Genomic DNA, 18,333 nt, shown 5'->3' with positions numbered 1-18,333 from the left:
CGTCTCCCGGCAGCGGGCGCGGGCGGCTGGCCATGAATCGGCTGACAGCTGCCTCGAGGGGACGGATGCACTCCTCCGGCACCCGCACACCCTCATGCAGCAGCATCATGATTGAAACCATCCGCGATCAGCCCATCGGGGTCCGGTAGAAGAGGAGCCCCCCTCTGCACCATCAAGAGACCACAGTCGCATACAGGATACTCCAGTCTGGCACACCTCCTAATGGCGTGAGAGAGGGATCGGAATGGGGTGGGATCAGTCGAATGTGGTAATAAGGGACTTGCGCGCGTGTTGTCCAGGGCGCGCCTTCACAGTCATATGTGGCGCGTTCGTGGCGAGAGAAGAGGGAAGGCAACGAGTAGCAGGAGGATGCGCGCGTTGGGGCACAAGAAGCGAAGAGCTTGTTGCTGCTCGCTGGAATGACGCAGAAGCGCACGCGGTAGCGGGGGCGCAAGCGGCGCCAGAAAAGGGTCATATGGTTGTTCTGAGCGGCGATGCAACGATGGCAGCTAGTACACCAGCCACCCGCAGGCACATCGTACGCAGCGCACGACAGTGTAGAGCTCGCGGATAGAGAAAGAGAGGACGAAAGGGCAGGGTGCGGTGCGTTGAAGAAGTGGAGAGAAGAGGGACGCGACAGTGGGAAAGGAAATCGCATGGCCTGGGCGGGGGAGGGAGGAAAGCGGACCGACATGCGCATGCGCACACAGACATTCACAAGGCGGCGTTCGAAGATCTCCGTAGCCCTAGCCTTCCTGCCCACCTACCTCCCCGCACCGCTTTGCCTCGTGCTGTGCAGGCCACATAGCTTGAGTGAGCAGAAAGAGGGGAAAGACTCCACAAGAGACGCCGCATACGGGCAGTGCGAAAGGGAGGAGTCCGTGCACATGTGTGCAAGCGAGTGTCAGCATGCAGCACATGCCAAGCCCTATATGCTTGTTTTCTTTAGTATGTACGCGTGATCGGCATTTGTCGTTGCTCGATAGAGTCGTGCAATTATGAGCACATGGAAGCGAAAGAGAGAGAGACAGCGAGGGGGAGGGAACGTGGCTTACTGAGTGTAGTTGAAGAGGTGGGAGGTGGCGTGCCTCGGAGAAAGCGCACACCGCCGCCCAAGTCCCCAAGAAGCACTTGTCCGCGGCTAAATGCAGCTGCCAGGTGCATTAGACAACGCGTGTTTGTAGAACTGCATCTCAGAGAGGTGAGCCGGTACCCCTCTCCCAGCGCTCCCCTTCGGCTAGGCAAGCTGGCGCTTGTTGGAGAGAATGCGCGCCAGCACCGCAGAAGAGCTGATCACCTCCGTCTTGCGTAGCGTCTGCGCGCTCGTTGGTAGTGCCACGGCGCACTGCTGCTGCTGCGCTGGCATCGGCATTGACGCCTCACTCGATGGGGCGGTGGCCAGAGACGCCAAAAGCTGCTGGTGCAGCTGCCGCTTCACAGGTGCGAGATCGATCATCTCAAAGCGTACCAGCTTTCCCTCCAGCAGCTGCAGATGCACAAGCGCGTTGAACACCCGTTCCGCAGAGCTGCCCAGCTTGAAGGTGAGACAGTGGGCGAGCGAGGTGACGGGGTGAAAGGCGCGGACAGGGTACACAAGCATCACCCCGCACGCCTCCATCGCCGCGGCCAGCACATCTTGCACACCAGTGGTGGTCAGCGGCAGCAACGACGACGACAAACGCTCCGGTGAGGGAGTGGCGGTGCGGAAGAAGGAGGCGACATCGTGCAACTCCTGACACACGCGCTTCTCCAGGTTGGCAACTTCGCCGCAGTCAACTTTGATACTCAGCGATGCCGCACCAGGGGTGTAGTCAACGTAACCGTTGCGGCTCAGTTGAAGCGCCAGCCACTCTATCCTCACCGTCATGGGGACAAACACCTCGTGTGGGTAGGCCTGGCGCAACGCCGCTGCCACATCAGCAGCAGTGGAGAGGTCTGCCTTGTTCAGAGCCACGATCATTGGAAAGCGAAGACGAACGTAGAGCGCCACGAGCGCGTGCAGCTCTTGTGGCCCCCATGTGCGTAGCATGGTTGTCAGAGCGATTTCGTTGGCAATGCCGACGCGCCGCAGCACGCGGTCCACGAAGGTCGGAGTACTCCGGTAGCCGCTGAACATGGTGCGCAGTTTCGTCGGCTGCCGCACAAGGCTCGTCCATTTGGCGCGAAGGTTGTCGTAGATCCAGCTGTGCACCTCCGAGCGCACCCATGTGATGTCCTCCATCGTGGAGCCCTGACCGGGCGCGCACGCCGTGCCGTCCGCCTCCGTTGCAGCCGCGCCGTCCACCACGTGCACCAGCACGTCAGCGTCGCACAGGTCATTCAAGAACTGGTTTCCTTTGCCCTTGCCTTGGTAGGCGCCCTGCACAAGCCCGGCCACATCCTTCACTCTCACCGGGTGTCGGCGAAAGTGGTGGCTGCCTAGCGCACGCACGTGGCCGTACTTTGCATCGCACAAGTCACCAGCAAGGCCGGAGGAAAGGACGGCGCTAGACAACCTCGCACTGCCGGCGGTCGCAGCCACGTCAGTAGCACCGTCACCAGCAGGCGCCACCGCTGCCGCGCGCAGCGTTGCACACGGGCAGTACAGAGGTGCCAGACCAGCGCCGATGTTCGGTTCGATAGTGGTGAAGGGAAAAGCCGCGACACGTGCCGCGTCGCTCTCGACAGCCGGGTTCGTGACTGCGTTGAAGAAGGTGCTCTTGCCAGCGCTAGGCTTGCCGATCAGGCCAATTGTCAGTGTGCAGGTGCCGCCACCACCGCCAGCGGCCGCAGACCTGGCCTCCTCGCTGTCGAATTCCCCGTCGTCATCTTCGCCGACGTCTGCGGTTGGACGGCGGCCATTGCGGGGGCGCCTTGCCTCAGCCAAGAGCAGTTCGGCAGCGTTTGCCTCCGCCTCCGCGATGTACGCTTCCCGGAGCAACTCGTCCTCGGCCGCCCATGGGCCACCCAGCTGCGACACTGCAGCTTCTCCGTCAGCCCCGCCGCGGCCACACGCCTCCTCGGCGAAGACATCAACGAGGACGTCCAACTTCTCTTGCGCCAGCCCAGCGGCGTAGAGGTAGGCTGGGAGCAGCATAGCCGTCTCGCCACCGAGCTCGTCGGCGAGGTAGGCCGAGGTGCGCACTACGATGTCTGCTGCCCAGCGCTCGTACTTGATCGAGTGCCAGGTTGGACCGTCAGCCATCTCCACCATCGGCAGCGTTGACGGGTAGCTCCAGGGCACGCGGAAGCAAACCTTGACGCGCTCTAGCGCGTGCACCGCAGACGCCTTTAGCGACGCTGCCGCGGGTGAAGAAGAGGATGCCAGCAGAGACTCCGCATCCGTGAAGAGCGGAATGCGCACGAGTGTCTCGTTGCCGCAGGTCAGAATACATTCCTCCTCGTACATGGAGCGGACCATCTCCAGCTCCCCCGCGCGGGCCTCGAGCGTCTCTGCCAACTTGGCTGAGCTCAGCAAGGCCGTCTGGCACACCTCTCGCACCGCCGTGCGCACTTCTTTAAGCGCAGGAATACTGTGCGCGTGCTCGTGGAAGAGAATGTGAGAAGCGCTGCTGCACACCTGCGCGAAGGTGGCGCTCTCCTCCGGCGCCACAACGGCGTCCTTCTTACCAATGATGTGAAGAAAGGGCAGTGCACCAAAAACCGTGACCCCGGCGGCGGAGCTTGCAGGGCTGTCAGAGGCGGACTGAAAGAGTGTGTTGTCTGCGTTGCGCGGGAACATGCGGCGTGGGTCTGGCGCGCCGGCTACGACGACACCGCGCAGCTGCGCAGCCACCGCGGCGTCCGCCGCGTGCAGCCACAGGTATCGATAAATCATCAAAGCGCCCTGCGAGAAACCAAGCATGACGGTGAAGGCAAGATCAGTGCCTGGGCCGGCGGGCTGCATCGCTGTCGCAACCAACGCATCCCCAGCGCTGTAGTCCTCCCTGCCGTCCGCGCTGCACCACGATCGCGTGGGTATGTCATCTTGCGCTGTGATGAGAGGTAGCACATGCGGCGCCTCTAGAAACACAAGCTCTGCAATGCGGGCGAGGTCATCCTGGAAGAGGCTCAGCTGATGCTGGAAGATCTCCTGCGTCTGCTGAGCGCCGTGCAGGCATAGCACTCGCACAGGCATCAACGCAAGGAAGGGTGGGGGGAAGGGGCAGCGGAGCGAGTCCCTACAACACTTACGGTGGTAAAGAGGTAAGCCAACAAGATAAGAAGACACACGCACACACGCAGCAAGTGGCGGTGTGGGAGGTGTGCGAATGGAAGCGATGCAGGAGGTATTGCGCTCGTAGGGCAGGCGGTGCGCGCGAAAAGGAAAGGAGGACGGAAAGAGAAGGACGTGGTTGCTGCAGGCACGAGTGAGGACGTATGTGTCATGATGCCGACGTATGTGTGCTCACCTCACAGCACCATACATCGCGAAGAACTCATCTATTCTTCGTTTCCAGCACACCACCCCATCCCCCCTTGCGCCGCGAGGTCCGCCGCCGCACCAGACCGCCTTGGACAGCGTGAGGCGCAGAACGACGGCCATCGGGCGTGCACACACAGACGCTGTGCGATGCGCGCGCAGTAGGAATCAGGAATGAGCGACGAGAGAGTACACACGAGTTGAGCACCACACAGGCATTTGGTGCCTGCGTGTGTGTTGGCCTGCAGCAAGAACAGAAGACAAAGCCGCGCAAGCGATGTCAGGCACGCACGCAGAGCAGACCGCTGTAGTCACCCACACAAACACACAGATGAGAAGGGTGAAAGCGCTCGACATGCATTGCATTGTGTGTTTGTGCGTGCGCTTGTGCGTGTGTGTGCACCCGTTGCGTCGCTGTCCATACCCCCCCGCCTCGCTGTGTCCCTCATGTGCATTGGTCTGTCTCTACTCACGTGCTCTCTTTGGTGAATAAACGGCCAAGCTCGGCCCATCCATCACCTGCCGCAGACGCCACATGGTTTGCCGCCGTCATCACCAGCGCAGGCACATCTCCAGCTGCAGTAGCAGAAGACGTCTTTCGCGTCGCGCTCTCCATGGCGCTCAGTCGGCCATCCGGCGGCACGCCAGGGCGCCCACGCCCTTGCTGTAGCTGTTGCGGCTGCGCACACTGCTGCAGCAGGTGCAACAAATATTCCATCTCAGCGAGAGCCTTTTCTTCGCCACGGCACAGTGCCTGGTACGCCTTCGCCATGCCTTCCTCAACATGCCTCACGCCCGAGGAAGAGGCAGCACTTGTAGCGGCGGAGTCGTAAACTTGATTTCGTGCGGCACATCTCGTTGGCGCCTCGCCCCTGCCAGCGATGGCCGCCGTGGCATCGGAGGCATGGCTGCCGCTCTGAGACGCTAAATGGTCCTCCGGCTCCGCAACCGTGGATAACGAGCACTTCGCAAAAAGCGCATCAAGGAGCTTTAGACAGTCTTGAGAGTCGTCACGCAGGTGCTGCAGCAGCTCGCGGCGCTCCGTGATGCAAGCAGAAAGCTCTTGCATCGCGCCACCGAGCACCTCAGCTGGCAGCTGCGCTTGATCACCGGGAGTGCGACATATTTCTGGCAATGTGATGGAAGACGACGCAAGCGCGTGCTCGAGCTCTTGAGGGCTTCGTGTCTGCTCGCGTTCACGCTGGACGGTCAGGTCCTTGCCTTGCGCATTCAGCTTGTCTGCCTGCGCCTGCAGACGAGTCTTGCGGGTGCACTGCGTCGAGTAACGCTGTCTTTGCAATCGCATCTGAGCCATCTCGGCATCCAGCTGAAGCGCAACGGCGTCGATGGGGACTTCTGGTGCCGTGGTGGTCGAGTCCGCAGGCATCCTAGCATCTACCTCCACTGTAGCAGCAGTTGCAAACCTCCTCTGGTGCGCCTCTTCCAAACGAAGCAGCTGTTTCTGAGCAACCTCAAGCTCCGCGCACGCCTGTGCGTGTGCCTCCGCGGCGGCCCTGCATCTTTCAGTGCTGTACTGCGCAGCGAGTCGGTGGCGATCTACCTCGACGGCCCTAGCAGCTGCCTCATGGGAAAGTTGTGCTGTCACGTCAAAGAAGCCTTCGTTCACGCGGTGCAGCAGAGCTGCTTGACGGCCGCACTCCACAGTCTCTGCGACGGACTTGGTATCGAAGGGGTGGAGATTGCAAGGCCACTCTCCTGGTACATCGCCAAAGACACCCGCGCTCGCTGCAGAAATATGATCCGCCAGGCATGACGCGATGCGGACTTTCTCGACGGTAATGGAGTGCTGATGCGCTGCCTCACTAGCGTCGCTCGCCGCGCATTGATAAGGCGGTGGTATGTCTCCACGCTGACCTGATTCACCGCACGCATGGCCGCCCACAGTGACCTCGACGCCAGAGCGCAGTGGCGCCTGTGTGCGCGCTAAGTGGCTTATACCCACGCCAACGTGTGCAGCGGGGGAGGGGGGGCCGCGGTGGTGGTGGTGGTGCCTGTTGCGATGGCGGGCTGTGGCTCCGCACTAGATGCGGGTAAAGACCGCCCCTGCAAAAAGGCTCTGAAACGGCGGTACTTTGCCAATGAAGAGGGCGGCGCAAGTTTGTCGAGTCGCTCTGCGGCTGCGCGTCTCGCCGCCACTGCTCGTCAACTCGAGGCGGCGGTGACGACTCATACGCGCGCCTCCCCGTTCCAGACCGCAGCGGCGGGGAGGGGGAAGCGATGGAAGAAAGTCCAGCTAGCCACGTCGCGGACGCGCTTGCGTCCTTCAGCCACTGCGCCTCTCCCCTTGTCGGGGTCGCCATCATCGTGTACGTATGGGTGCTCGTCGCCTGTGCGTCAGAGGAAGAGGGAGGTCGTTAGTCTCTCCGGTAGGCAAGCGCGTGTGCGTTGCCGAGCGATGACCTCTGTGTGTGCCAGCGTCCTCCCCGCACACGAATGCGCATCCACACGCACACGACAATCCAAGCAAGACGCAGACAGGTCCGTATGCGGGTGCGAGAAGAGCAGATGAGTTGGAGAGCAGTACAGAAGACATGTGGCACGCGTCACACGGCCTTGTCAAAGTGAAACAAACGCTCGCATCTGACTGCTTGTGAGTGTGGTGCAAAGCCAGGCTGGCACCCGTCAGTGTCGGGCACGCAAGGGAAGAACAAGGGTGCCCATCCTGACTCCAAGTGGTGCATGGTGCTTCTGGATCCTAGTTGCTGAAGTCGCCACGCACGGCGCCCATCTCCTGGCGATGGGTCGACCTGCGCGCGCGGCACATGAGCGTTGCTCGTGTGCTTGTGCACAGTAAAAGCGCTTGTGCGTCTGTATGTGAGCAAGGCAAGAAGATCAGCTGCACTGATGCAGGCTGTGCATGCTCCCGTGCAAGACTCTGCTCGTCTCACCCCACCCGCCCACCCCCTCTGCAAGACCGCCTGCCAAGCCCTCCATCTGCGTGCAAAGCGCGAGCGCACGCAGGCGCGTGCCCTTGCGGCGCCGTCAGCGTAGCTGATCGCGCAGCAGCTGTTCCACCAGTCGTAGTGCCCGCGCATGCTCTGTCTCTCCTGGACTAACGTCCTCTGAGCGGGTGCGCTTCCGTGCGAGCGCGGGTGGTGACGGACCGCTGGGGCGGAACAGCAACCCACCGTCTCCCGTGGCTGCTGCTGCTGCAAGGGATGCCGCACCGCCATCCGCAGTCCTCTCTCCGCTGCCGTCGCGCAGACGCTCTTGCAGAAGCCGCAGCGCGTACTGGAGCGCTTGAGTGTGGAAGTCTGTGCCCGCTGCTGAGGCGGCCACCGAGGAGGTCACCGAAGCATTGGCCGCTGCCGCTGTGGAGGAGCGCTGTGCCTTCTTCGAAGGCCTTGTCCGTGGTGCCTTACTCGGTGTCGCAGGCGACAGTGCGGCGGTCGCGCTGCGTTGCAGCGAACGGCACCGCGCTGGAGGCCGTGCCGGGGATGCGGAGTCTGTGCTATCCGATCCAGAGACTTCATTCTTCTCTTGCTTACGGGCAGTCCCCTCTGAAGCGGCACAGAGGTCGAAGAAGCGCGTGTAGAGCGCCGGCAAGGGCAAGCTGCTCAAAATGGCGTTGGTGCTCGAGTTGGAGCTGCTGGTGCTCGTGCTCGTGCGGCTGCGATGTGACAGCTGCCGCTTCTCTGATGACGTAGTACGCGGTGATAGGGGTGGGAGACTCCGTGAATAAAGCATCGGGTCGACTCGAGCTAGTGCTCTCTGAACCTGGTGCTGCGGCAGTGGCTGCTCTCGCTGCACCGCCTGATGGCCTACTACAGAAAACTGCTGGGTGGTGAAGTAGTGAAAGAGCTCCGCGACGTGGCGGCACACCTTCACGCCATCGTCCGTGCGAGGCACCTGTTCATATAAGCGGGGTTTGCACGTGCAGGACAAGCTCAGCACGACAGTGCGCCATTTCGAGCGGGCGAAAAGCGCCACAGGAGCTAACAAAGTCGATGTGCTCGGAGGTGAAATGCAAGCGCCAGCAGCCGAGAGCCTCGTCGAGGCTAGCGGCTGCGCAGCGGCCCCGTTGCTCACCAACGCTAGCAACGGCGCCAGCTCCACTACCACGCGCACCTGCAAATAGCGTCGAATCGTTGCCGACACAGAATAGCGCAGCGGGCCTGTCATGACGCAGCTGTAGTCGGAGATGTAGTCCGTCAAGCACTGCTGCGATACACGTGCGTAAGATTCCACAACGTTCACCGCTGTCGCGTAGTTGCCGGGAGTGAACAGCACTCGGCCGAAGAGGTGAAGAGCGGATAGGTGCGCCGGCGCGAGCGCCACCGGCGGTGGCTGCGACGCCAGTACACGGTCCTCACGACGCGCACTGCTTGCAAATGTGTCCTCGTTGCGCGTGGCGGGCAGAACCATCCCATACGTGACCCACTGACGCCGTTCTTCTGGCAGCAGCGAGGAGCCGGCGACACTCGGAGCGTACAGCACCCCCTCGCTGGCGTCCATCAAAGCCGAAGGCGGTACAGTAGGACCGACCGGCGTTTTTTTTCTCTTCGATGCGCCACCGTTTCGGTGCAGCGGGTCCACACGAACGCGGCGGAGAACGAGCTGCGGTCGCCGCGGCTGTCGCTGCAGTGCGGCAGCCAAGCCGTTCCACCGGCATAGCTCTGCAAAGTACCGCTCCTGCAGCGAAGCAGCACGCCGCCCCTCCTTTGCGCTGCCACTGCCACTGTCCGTGCCTTGCACAAGCGCGGTAACAGCCAAGACCGCGGTCAGACTGCCCACGTCAGCATCTTCTTCCAGGGGCGTCTGCACAAGTGAGGAAGTGGAAGGTAAGCCCGCGGCAGACCTGAGCGCGTCGGCGCAGACCTGCAAACTATCGAATACCTGATTCAGCGACAAGAGTTGTGCTAGTGCAGCGTGCCCGGCGGCGGTGCACGACACCGCGAGACTGCGAGCCGCGTCAGTGCAGTACACGCTTGATGCCAGCTGAATCGCGCCCCTGAGCAGCTCATACTCCTCCTCCGGCGTCGGCGCCACCCGGGAAGCGCTAGGCACTCGATCAGAACTCCCTAGGACACTCGATTGAGGGTCCGCTGACATGGAGACGGCCAGTAGCGGTGGCATAAAGCTGTGCTCCACATGCGCGCGCTGCGTCCACCACCGCAGCGCCTCCTCCATGGGCAGTGGCGATGGGCAAAGCAGCACCACCAAACCATTATTGGCTCTCCTGTCCGTGCGTTCAAGCTGCGCGCTTGCACCGGCAGCGCTGGTCTCGCTGCGCTTCCTGTCACGCGCGCGCTTGCGGCTCGTGCACTTTGGTGTGGAACTTGACAGAGTCGAGGCACCAGTCGGCAGCTCCAGACCTCCGCGGTGGGTGACGGAGCTCTCGCTATGAAGCCATCCCCAGTAAACGAGGACCTGACGCAGCAGTGTCCCGTGGGCCTCTTGATATCCCTCCGACAGTTCAACCCACAAGCAGGATCGGCCCGACTCCGAGGATGATGCAGAGGTGCACACTGCAGACCACCATGCCTGCAGAAGCGATGGCTGTACATCGGCGGCACGCTTCGAGGTGGATGCAACATGCGTGACGGCGCCATCGGAGCCGCTGGTGTCGCCGCCCCCTGTGGATGACGGGGTTTCAGTAGTGACAGCGGGTGTCGTCTGCAATGTTCTCCGTTTCCGGGCTGGAAGCGTCAGTGAGAATGTCGATGTTTTTCCTCTTCTTGCCGCGCCAAGACTCCGTGCTGCCGAGGTATCACCGCTAGCTGGCAACTCGGCCTTCGCACCGCTGCCGTCGAGCTTTTCCGAGCGTGCAGGCAGTTGGGGCGCTCGCGGTGATGACAGACACAGTGGTAATGAGGTTGCGGCTGCGGGGGCTGGCTCCGCCTCCTCTCGGGACGCTTCCGCAGCAACCCGCCCCGCCGATGGTGCGGCGCCATCTTCCACAGCTGCCGCCGCAGTCTGTGGAACTCCGGCCTTCCGGAAACGCGTCCTCCTCCACCTCTCCCTTTGTGACTGCGACGGCACTGATGGAGCAGCTGGGGGTTGGCAAGCGGCAGGCGCCGTGGACTTGGAGTCCGCGTTCAAGTCACTGCTGGTCGCGAATAGGTGGGATAGGGGCACGTCACCAGCCAGGACCATCAGCTCTTGTGGATGGAGTGCCGTGGACGGCTTCGCGGAGTTTGGTGGTAGAGAGATGTGCCCCGGTTCGGTGCGGGATGCAGACGAGTGGTCCTTCGAAGACTCTTTAAGGCCTTGTGCACCGTCACAGTTCTCTTTCTGGTCAAGTGGTGCTTCTGCCCTCGGCATTGGTGCAAGTCTGGCATCCTTGCTTACCCTTGTCGGAGCCGCGCTCTGATGAGCGTCCTTCGTTGCTGTCTTGGATGTCCGCCTCCGCCTCGCTGAAGGTGGTTGCGGAAGTGGCGCTGGAGCCGGCATGCCCCTCTCCGCGATCAAGACCACCTCGCCAGTCGTCGACGCCTCCTCCTTGGTTCCCTTCCTCGTCCGCCTCCGCTTCGCCGCTGGCTTATCATCGGCTTGAGCGACGCATTGTGCATCGCCGTGGCCCTCCGCATGTGGGGGGAGCGTATTTGTCCCCCGCTGCTGTCTGCGCTTCGGGCCTGGCATGGTCGGCAGCAGCATCGGCACCCACGGCAGCGCCGCGGTGTTGATGCGGCTCTGTGTGTGCCGCTCGTCCGCCAGGGGATCTGCACCGTCCGCATAAAGAAGGCTTGTGGCCAGATGGGACAGAGATGCACGGACGGGCGTCTCATTGAGTGAGGCGGCCACGGCCGACAGCGGCGACGCAACCGATGGGGAGGCGGAGAAGAACGACGAGGACGACAGCGGGGTTGGTGGCGGCAATTCGTCCAGCGCTGTCAACGGCAGTGTCAACACGGTATCGGCAGCACCTGGGTCTTTCGCCGATGACCCGCTGCGCCTCAGCTCGCGTTCCTCAGCTTGCGGCCTATCTGCTGTTCGCGGAGCCCACGGTGACAGCGGCGAGGATGCCATGGCGGGCGATGAAGCGCGGCTGCAATGCTGCCCCTCGTCGTCTGTGCAACAAGGCAGCACCTGCGTCGTCATCGCACTCGCCGCGACAAGGGGCGGCGGCATGGGAAAGGAGGACGTGGTCAGCTGAGAGATCGTGGTCTGTATCTCCGCCAGCACTGCGGAAGACGATAGGGACGAAGAAAAAGGGAACGTTTTCTCTTCCTTCACGTCGGGACTCTGCCCTGCCTCGTGTACTGCGCTCAAGGAAGCAGGTGCCGAGGGCTGACTCTGTGGCGACGATGACCCTGTCCGTTGCAACGGCGCTCTTCCGCCTGGTGATGCAGTGCTGGAAGGATACGTGACGAGCGCTGGAGACTTGGACGTGAGCAGAGGCTCGGCTGAAATTGATGAATCTGTTGTGTACGAGAAAAATGAGCTGTGAAACGACAGCGCCGGAAGCACTTGGGACGACTTCGCAGGGAGTGGCACGAACTCTTCGATGTGCTGCTCTTCCGGCTGTACCTCGCGGTCGAGCGCAGCGGAATCGGATGCGTCTCCTAGAATAAGCATAGGAGAAGCCACCGCTGACGGCGGAGGAGTCGGCGTCAGCGATTTCGTGTGCGAGTGGTACGCGTGTGGAGAAAACGACCCTGGTGATGCGAAGGCGGTCGAGTCTTCGTCGTAGTCACCGTAGCCGTTGAGTGATTGGGCGAAGGAGGTGTCTAGGGAGGTGAAGGGCGACACTGAGCGTTCCACCGTCGTGGGAGTGGATGCAGAGGAAAGCAAGCGTTCCGCCCCGCTTCTCTCTCCACCGCCTCTCCGCATTCTTTCGTGTGTGCGTATGTGTATGCGTGTGCGTGTCCGTGGCACCTCACGGCAATCAAAAGGATGGCGTGGTCCCCTGAACCACAGGAAGGCAGAGAAAGGGAGAGCGAAAACGGCGGTGAGAGCGTGCGGCGGGCATCCGCGTTGCCGAAGGCGTACAAATGCGTGCGCGTCGGTGTTGTGGAAGGCAGCGCAGGAGCAGGAGAAGCCGTGCTCGAGCGGTGCCGGACAAGTCTTCCAGAGGCAGGCGCGAAGAGCAGCAAGGCAACAGGCAAAAGAAGCACGGACAGGTGCGCCCACATCTTGATGCTAGAGGTGAAAGGATGAGATACAAACGACGTGTGCGGAATGGGCAACATCCACCATGCAACGATCGCCTCAGCCTCTACCTCCCCCCTCCCCCAACTCGTACGCACACGTTCCTGCGCATTCACATCGCTTGCTCGGCTTTTCCTGTACGCCGCCTAGCGAGGAAAGAGGGAGTCGTTGGCAGAAACTGTAAGTCGGCGGCCCCACTCATGTGTCGCCGTCGTGGTGACAGGGGAGAGGGGGTTGAGACAGAGAACGCGCACGGCATACACGCACAAGCCCTCAAGCGAGAAGACGTGAGTAACAGACTCGATAAGCAGTTATTTTTGTTTTCCTCTCCTTTCTCTCAAACTGTGATGACGGGAGGGCGGCACCTCGGTGCGCGGCATCAAGGCCCAGCAGCACCCACTCGGTGGAGAGGCCTGGCAGTCCCCTTATACATGCCGGCGCCGAGCCACCCTTCATGGTGGCAGGGTCAGGCGCCTACGACGTAGGGGGGCCAGAGCGACTTATCGCTAATGATGTCGGCGGTGAGGTGCTGGATGGCGCTGCGTTGGGGAGAGATCCGCCACTGTGCGCACGCCTGTGCCGTCCGTATGCTGGGCGGAGTGTCAGCGTGACTCGAACGTGTCCCACCCGGCCCTCGCACTGCCTGCTGGTGTAGGGAAGCCTGAGCGACCTCGGGCGATGCATCGCGTGGCGGTCAGCATGGCTGGGGGCGACGGTGAGGCAGCCTGCGAGGCGGGGGCGGGAGGTGTTTGGGGCGCAGACGCTGCCCGCATGCCTGAGCTGGCGCATTGCCGCCACGCGTGTGCGCGGCTGCTTCGCGGCGTGCGATGGGTCTCTGACGGGGCGGGCGGGGCGGGGCTCAACGTGTGTGCTGTGGCGGCGTGGACACGGTGAGGGAGAACAGAGACATTGTGCGGAAGAGCGCAAGGCAAAGTAGGTGAGAAAGGGCAAGGCAACGGAGACGATGCCGGTCTCGGTAAGCAACCGTACAGCGACAAGAGAGTATTTGGAAGGAAGGAAAAAGGAGAGGTGCGTATATCTGTGTATGTGTGTGTGTGCGCGCTTTTCATGCGCGACTTAGTCACACAAGCACCGTCGTCATCACTGCCCGTCTGTATTGCAGCGTCGGTGTACGTTTTGCGTGTATTCGTATGCATTCCATGCGGTCGAGCTTGCTTCCGTCGCTGCTGAGTGCCCTTTGAGCCCTCTTTCACCGCCTAATGCCGTGTACCCACTTTTCTCACTAGACCATAACAGTTAGAGAGAGACACTCACACGCTCACAACAAGAGATACACAAATTGAAGAAAAGAAGAAGTTTGGCAATCTGTGAGCAAGCCGAATCACAACGGCGAAGATGGCGTCGATGAGGAGGGGGAGGGGGGAGGGGGCAATCTGAGATAGAGAGCGAGTGAAAGAGATGGAAAAAATGTATTGAGAGAGAGAACATAAGGAGCGAAAAGATAAAAGGGATGCGGTGGAGGCGGCGCTCATGAGTTGGCGTTAAGGGTCCTCGGTCTCCCACCTCCTGGCACACGCACACACACAAGGAAGACGAAAAAGCAAGAGCTGCACCGAAGCCATTCCTTCCAGTCACCCATCTGGCAGCGTGCCCCACCCCCATCATCGCCCCTCGCACCGCGACACACGCACATAAGCAGGACGAGATCGGCAATCCACAGAGGCGTACACATGCAAAGAAAGAGAGATGCGCACCCGCGTAGGGAGAAGAGCGGGAGGAGGTCACTCCCAAGTGCGCGCTTGATGAACTGCTGTGCCGCCTGCGTGACCACACGAGTCGTTCTTGCTAGTGTGTGCCAACCTCCAAGCACTGCTTTGCTCCCTCGCCTTCACCACCACCACCCACACTTCCTCGCACTCAGCCAACAACGATACCGAAAAGAGTACTGTATGGGTAAGCGGGTGAGGCGCGCCTCACTGCAGCGAGAGACCCCGCACCCCGCTCAGCCGTTTGTGGCAGTGGGCTTCGCATCCGTCGCGTGCGCGTCTTCGGGTGCGGCACCGCCGGTAGCCTGATACTGTTCGTTCAGCTGCTGATGCCACATAGCAGCGTACAAGCCGCCCTTGTCCAGCAGCTCCGCATGGGTGCCTTGCTCTGCAAGGCCACCTTTGCCGTCGAGCACAAAGATAATGTCGGCTTCCTTCACGGTCGTGAGGCGGTGTGCGACGAGGACAATTGTGCGTCGCCGCGTCCGCTCAGTAGCGTTCTTGAGTGTCTCCATCACGTTCAGCTCGGTCATGCTGTCGAGTGCGGAGGTGGCCTCGTCGGCTAGTAGGATAGGAGGGTCCCTCAGCAGAACGCGCGCAATGGAAATGCGCTGCTTCTCGCCGCCGCTCAGCCTGAGGCCCCGCTCACCGACAGATGTGTCGTAGCCTTCGCTCATGCGCGCTATGGTGTCGTGCAGGCTTGCAGCCCTCGCTGCGGCCTCCACCTCGGCATCCGTCGCGTCCATGCGGCCATAGCGGATGTTGTACCGAACTGACTCGTTGAAGAGCACCGTATCTTGTGGGATGACCCCGATGCACTTGCGTACGCTCTCCATGCGCAGTTTGTCGAGGGGCTGCCCGTCCAGCAGCACTTGCCCAGAAGTGGGGTCGTAGAAGCGGAAGAGGAGGCGGAAGATGGTGCTCTTGCCGCTCCCCGAAGGGCCGACAAAGGCCACTGTCTTACCTCCTGGAATCTTGAGACTGAGGTTGCGCAGGACGAGGCGGTTGAGCTCTTTCTTGTACTCAAAGGTGACGTCGTGCAGCTCGATGGTGCCGTCGATATACTTGTATGTCTCCGCGTCCGCCTTGTCTTTCACGTTCGACTTTTGGTCTAGCAAGGCTATCATTGCCTGCATGTTCTGCGTGCTGGACTGGACCTCGCGGTAAATCATGCCGAGGTAGCTCAGCGGCATATAGAGCTGCATCAGGAGCGCGTCCACCAGCACCAAGTCGCCAACCGTCATCGCCCCCGTCAGCACACCGCACGTGGCGAGGTACAGACTCAGCACACTGGCCACCACGAAAATGAGCTGCTGCCCAAAGTTCAGCAGCGCCATCGTCTGATCAAGAATCACAAGCTTCTTGTTCATGTTCTCCGTTTCCTTGCGAATGCGCTCGGACTCGTACTTCTCTGAGCCAAAGTACTTGATCGTCTCGTAGTTGAGCAGCGAGTCCACGATAAGCCCGCCGACACGGCTCTCAAGGGCGTTGTAGCGCGTGCGAAACTTCGAGCGCCAGTTCGTCACCAAAAAGGTCCACGCCACGTAGGAGAAGACCGCGATGAGTGCAATGCCGATGAACTGCGGGCCAGCCTGGCTGTTGAGGGCATAGCATACAAGCCCCATCTCGAAGATTGTCGGAGCAATCATGAAGAGCAGCACGTACGCCAAGGACCAGAACGCGCGGCTACCGCGGTCGAGGTCTTTGCTCAGGACGCCGGTCTCGCGGCTGAGGTGATAGTCGAGGTCGAGCTGGTGCAGCTTGTTGAACATCTCCATCGACAACTTCGTGGAGGCGTGCCCGCCGACCGGGGCGAATAGCACCGTCTTGAGCTCCTCGGAGACGAAGGTCGTGATGCGGCAGATGCCGTACGCCACAACACACCCGAACACGCCTACCGTGAGCGGGCCGGCCACCGTCACAGCCTCCGCTGTTGCCGTGGTGGGGGCCAGTAGGTCCACGATCGTCTTGAACCAGAAAGGAACCGCCACCCTCAGCACCTTGGCCACCAGCACACACAACACACTGCTGGCCACGAGCATCTTGATCTTTGGCTCGCCGTGTGGCCAGAGGTAGGTCCACATCTTCCACAGAACGCGGCCGACGGGGATGTCAGACGCGTTCTCCGAGATTTGAATCCCGTCCAGGCGAGGTGGTGTGGTGATGCTCGCCGTAGGCTTTTCCTTCTTGGCTGATATCTCCGGTTCTGTCGTGGCGTCCCCTGCGCTCGTCTTCTGCGCCGCGTTGAATGGCATGTCATCTCCTGGCGAGGCAGGCTGATCCGCTGGTGGCAGCGGGCGATGTGGGCTCCTCTGGGCCTCCTGGCCTGCCGCCGCCACCCGCTCGCCCATGCCCAGGCGATGAGTCACCTCCACTTCGTCTTCGGAGAGGCGAGCAAAAGTGCCAGCGGAGCCACCACCGCTGCTGCTGCTGCTGCCCTTCTCCTTGTTCCGTTCCCCTCCAGCTGTCTCGCTCTTGTTGCCGCTGCCGTTCTGTGCGGCAACCTCTCCCTCACTGCTGGCAGCGCCGGCGCCATCGCCACCCGTTTGCGCAGCTGACGCGTCACTTGGCAGTACTGTCGCTTTTTGTAAATTATCTACACAGGTGGCGCCACACGAGCGCTTCTGAAACTTCTTCTTTTTCTGGTCCTCTGAGGGAGGGGTGGAGCTTGGAGTGCGCAGCAGCCAGGATATACACACAAGCGTGCGTGCTTGCGTCGACCAAGCGCTATAGCCCGGCAGCACCGACGGCTTGAGCGACGGATGCGTGCCGAGCACTTGCCGCTTCGCAAGCACTCCCCGACGGCTGCGCAGCGCAGCAGCCGCGAAAGGCCCGTACACTGTGGTTGCTCGTGCGACAGCACCCTCGTAAAGGCCAGCGCCGCGTAGCAGCGGAGTCCCTCGCCGCAGCATGGTGCAATCAAACGTCGAATTACGGAAGTAGTAACACAGAGAGAAGGAGCTAGGAAGCGGACTGGCAGAAAGAGGTGCGCTGGGCAGCCAGTGGATCCACAAATAGCACGGCAATGCCGGCGGGAGAAGAGAAGCACCGCTCAACGTCGGTCCAAGTCCCTCTGCTCTCCGCTCCTGCGCGGCAGAGATGTGCAGAGAGCCCGAGAAGGCCAGTGAGTGAGCGAGCGAGAAGGAGAGAGACGATGAAAGGAGCGCATGCCCCTTGCAACGCCACTGCGACACGCCGGTGCAGTTTCCTGCACAGGGAAGTGGGACGCGTATACGTGAGTGAAACCGTTTTTCTTTGCGTACTGGACGCCAACCGCAGCGGTAGGTGTGTACGTGTGTGTGTGCGCGCGCGCAAAAATTAGATCAAGCCAACCGGGGGGTGTGGGATGGGATGGAAGGGCATGTTGGAGGTCAGTAAGAGGAGGGAGAGGGAGTGTTCACGAGACAGAGGTGATTGGGCGTACGTGCCGCCAGATCCACGTGCACGAGAATGAAAAGAGAGAAACCAACGAGCAGGGAGATGGAAAAGAGGAGGCGAAGAGGGTGTGAGGGAGCGAAGGAAGGATAACCAGGTGAGCATCTCTGTCTGCGCGGCTGATCATGGCACAGGTGTGCACCACTTGAAGAGCCTGCAGGAGAGTCGCACGTGCGGCATCGAAGCCCCGGTGCGCTGCAGCTTTATCGTATCTCTTTTTTTTTCGCCTTTGCAGAGACGCCACGCGGAACGGAGAAACAGACAACGTACAGAAAGCGGGCAACGGAGGAGGGGGGTCAAGAGTGCCGATGTCTACGGAGTAAGGAATGGCGCCTCTCTGCGAGATGCCCTCACCGCGGGGCGTCGACGTATTAAGTATCGAGTTCGAGTGCCGGTCGCGTAGATGCTGCCAAGCCGACGGAGGCGAAACGAATCGGTGAGGGAGAGACAGAGACAGGTGGATAAGGCCACGCCAAAGCAAGGCAAACGATGTCAGAGCCACAAAGCAGAGCGCTTCCGCCTGCGCACGTCATCGACGTAAAGAGAGGTTGTCGAAAAGGAAAAAGAGACCGCGTTACGTGTGGCACGCATCGATTAAGCCCGCCATCGCCCAGCGCTTGCGACGTCAAGCGCGAGCCCTCCGGTTGGGTGAGTGAG

At 61.4% G+C, this 18,333-nt stretch overlaps 4 protein-coding genes across 4 annotated transcripts; all 4 read right to left on the bottom strand.

The window, feature by feature from the left end:
• Nucleotides 1–1,237: 1,237 nt before the first annotated feature.
• LINJ_32_3310 (conserved hypothetical protein) lies at nucleotides 1,238–4,117 on the bottom strand (the record flags this gene model as incomplete). The annotated part of the gene is made up of 1 exon (XM_001467968.1): nucleotides 1,238–4,117. One exon carries the CDS (start codon nucleotides 4,115–4,117, stop codon nucleotides 1,238–1,240), a length of 2,880 nt encoding a protein of 959 aa, XP_001468005.1.
• Nucleotides 4,118–4,871: 754 nt separating this feature from the next.
• LINJ_32_3300 (hypothetical protein, unknown function) lies at nucleotides 4,872–5,789 on the bottom strand (the record flags this gene model as incomplete). The annotated part of the gene is made up of 1 exon (XM_001467967.1): nucleotides 4,872–5,789. One exon carries the CDS (start codon nucleotides 5,787–5,789, stop codon nucleotides 4,872–4,874), a length of 918 nt encoding a protein of 305 aa, XP_001468004.1.
• A 1,616-nt stretch (nucleotides 5,790–7,405) lies between these two features.
• LINJ_32_3290 (conserved hypothetical protein) lies at nucleotides 7,406–11,941 on the bottom strand (the record flags this gene model as incomplete). The annotated part of the gene is made up of 1 exon (XM_001467966.1): nucleotides 7,406–11,941. The coding sequence occupies one exon, from the start codon at nucleotides 11,939–11,941 to the stop codon at nucleotides 7,406–7,408; it is 4,536 nt and encodes a 1,511-aa protein (XP_001468003.1).
• A 2,536-nt stretch (nucleotides 11,942–14,477) lies between these two features.
• LINJ_32_3280 (putative ATP-binding cassette protein subfamily B, member 3) lies at nucleotides 14,478–16,592 on the bottom strand (the record flags this gene model as incomplete). The annotated part of the gene is made up of 1 exon (XM_001467965.1): nucleotides 14,478–16,592. The coding sequence occupies one exon, from the start codon at nucleotides 16,590–16,592 to the stop codon at nucleotides 14,478–14,480; it is 2,115 nt and encodes a 704-aa protein (XP_001468002.1).
• Between the last annotated feature and the right edge of the window lie 1,741 nt (nucleotides 16,593–18,333).

This window comes from Leishmania infantum, chromosome 32 (assembly GCF_000002875.2).
Source record: "Leishmania infantum JPCM5 genome chromosome 32".
Classification (NCBI taxonomy): domain Eukaryota; phylum Euglenozoa; class Kinetoplastea; order Trypanosomatida; family Trypanosomatidae; genus Leishmania; species Leishmania infantum.
The sequence above is the reverse complement of the archived record's forward strand: the minus strand, read 5'-3'. Positions and strand labels throughout refer to the sequence as shown.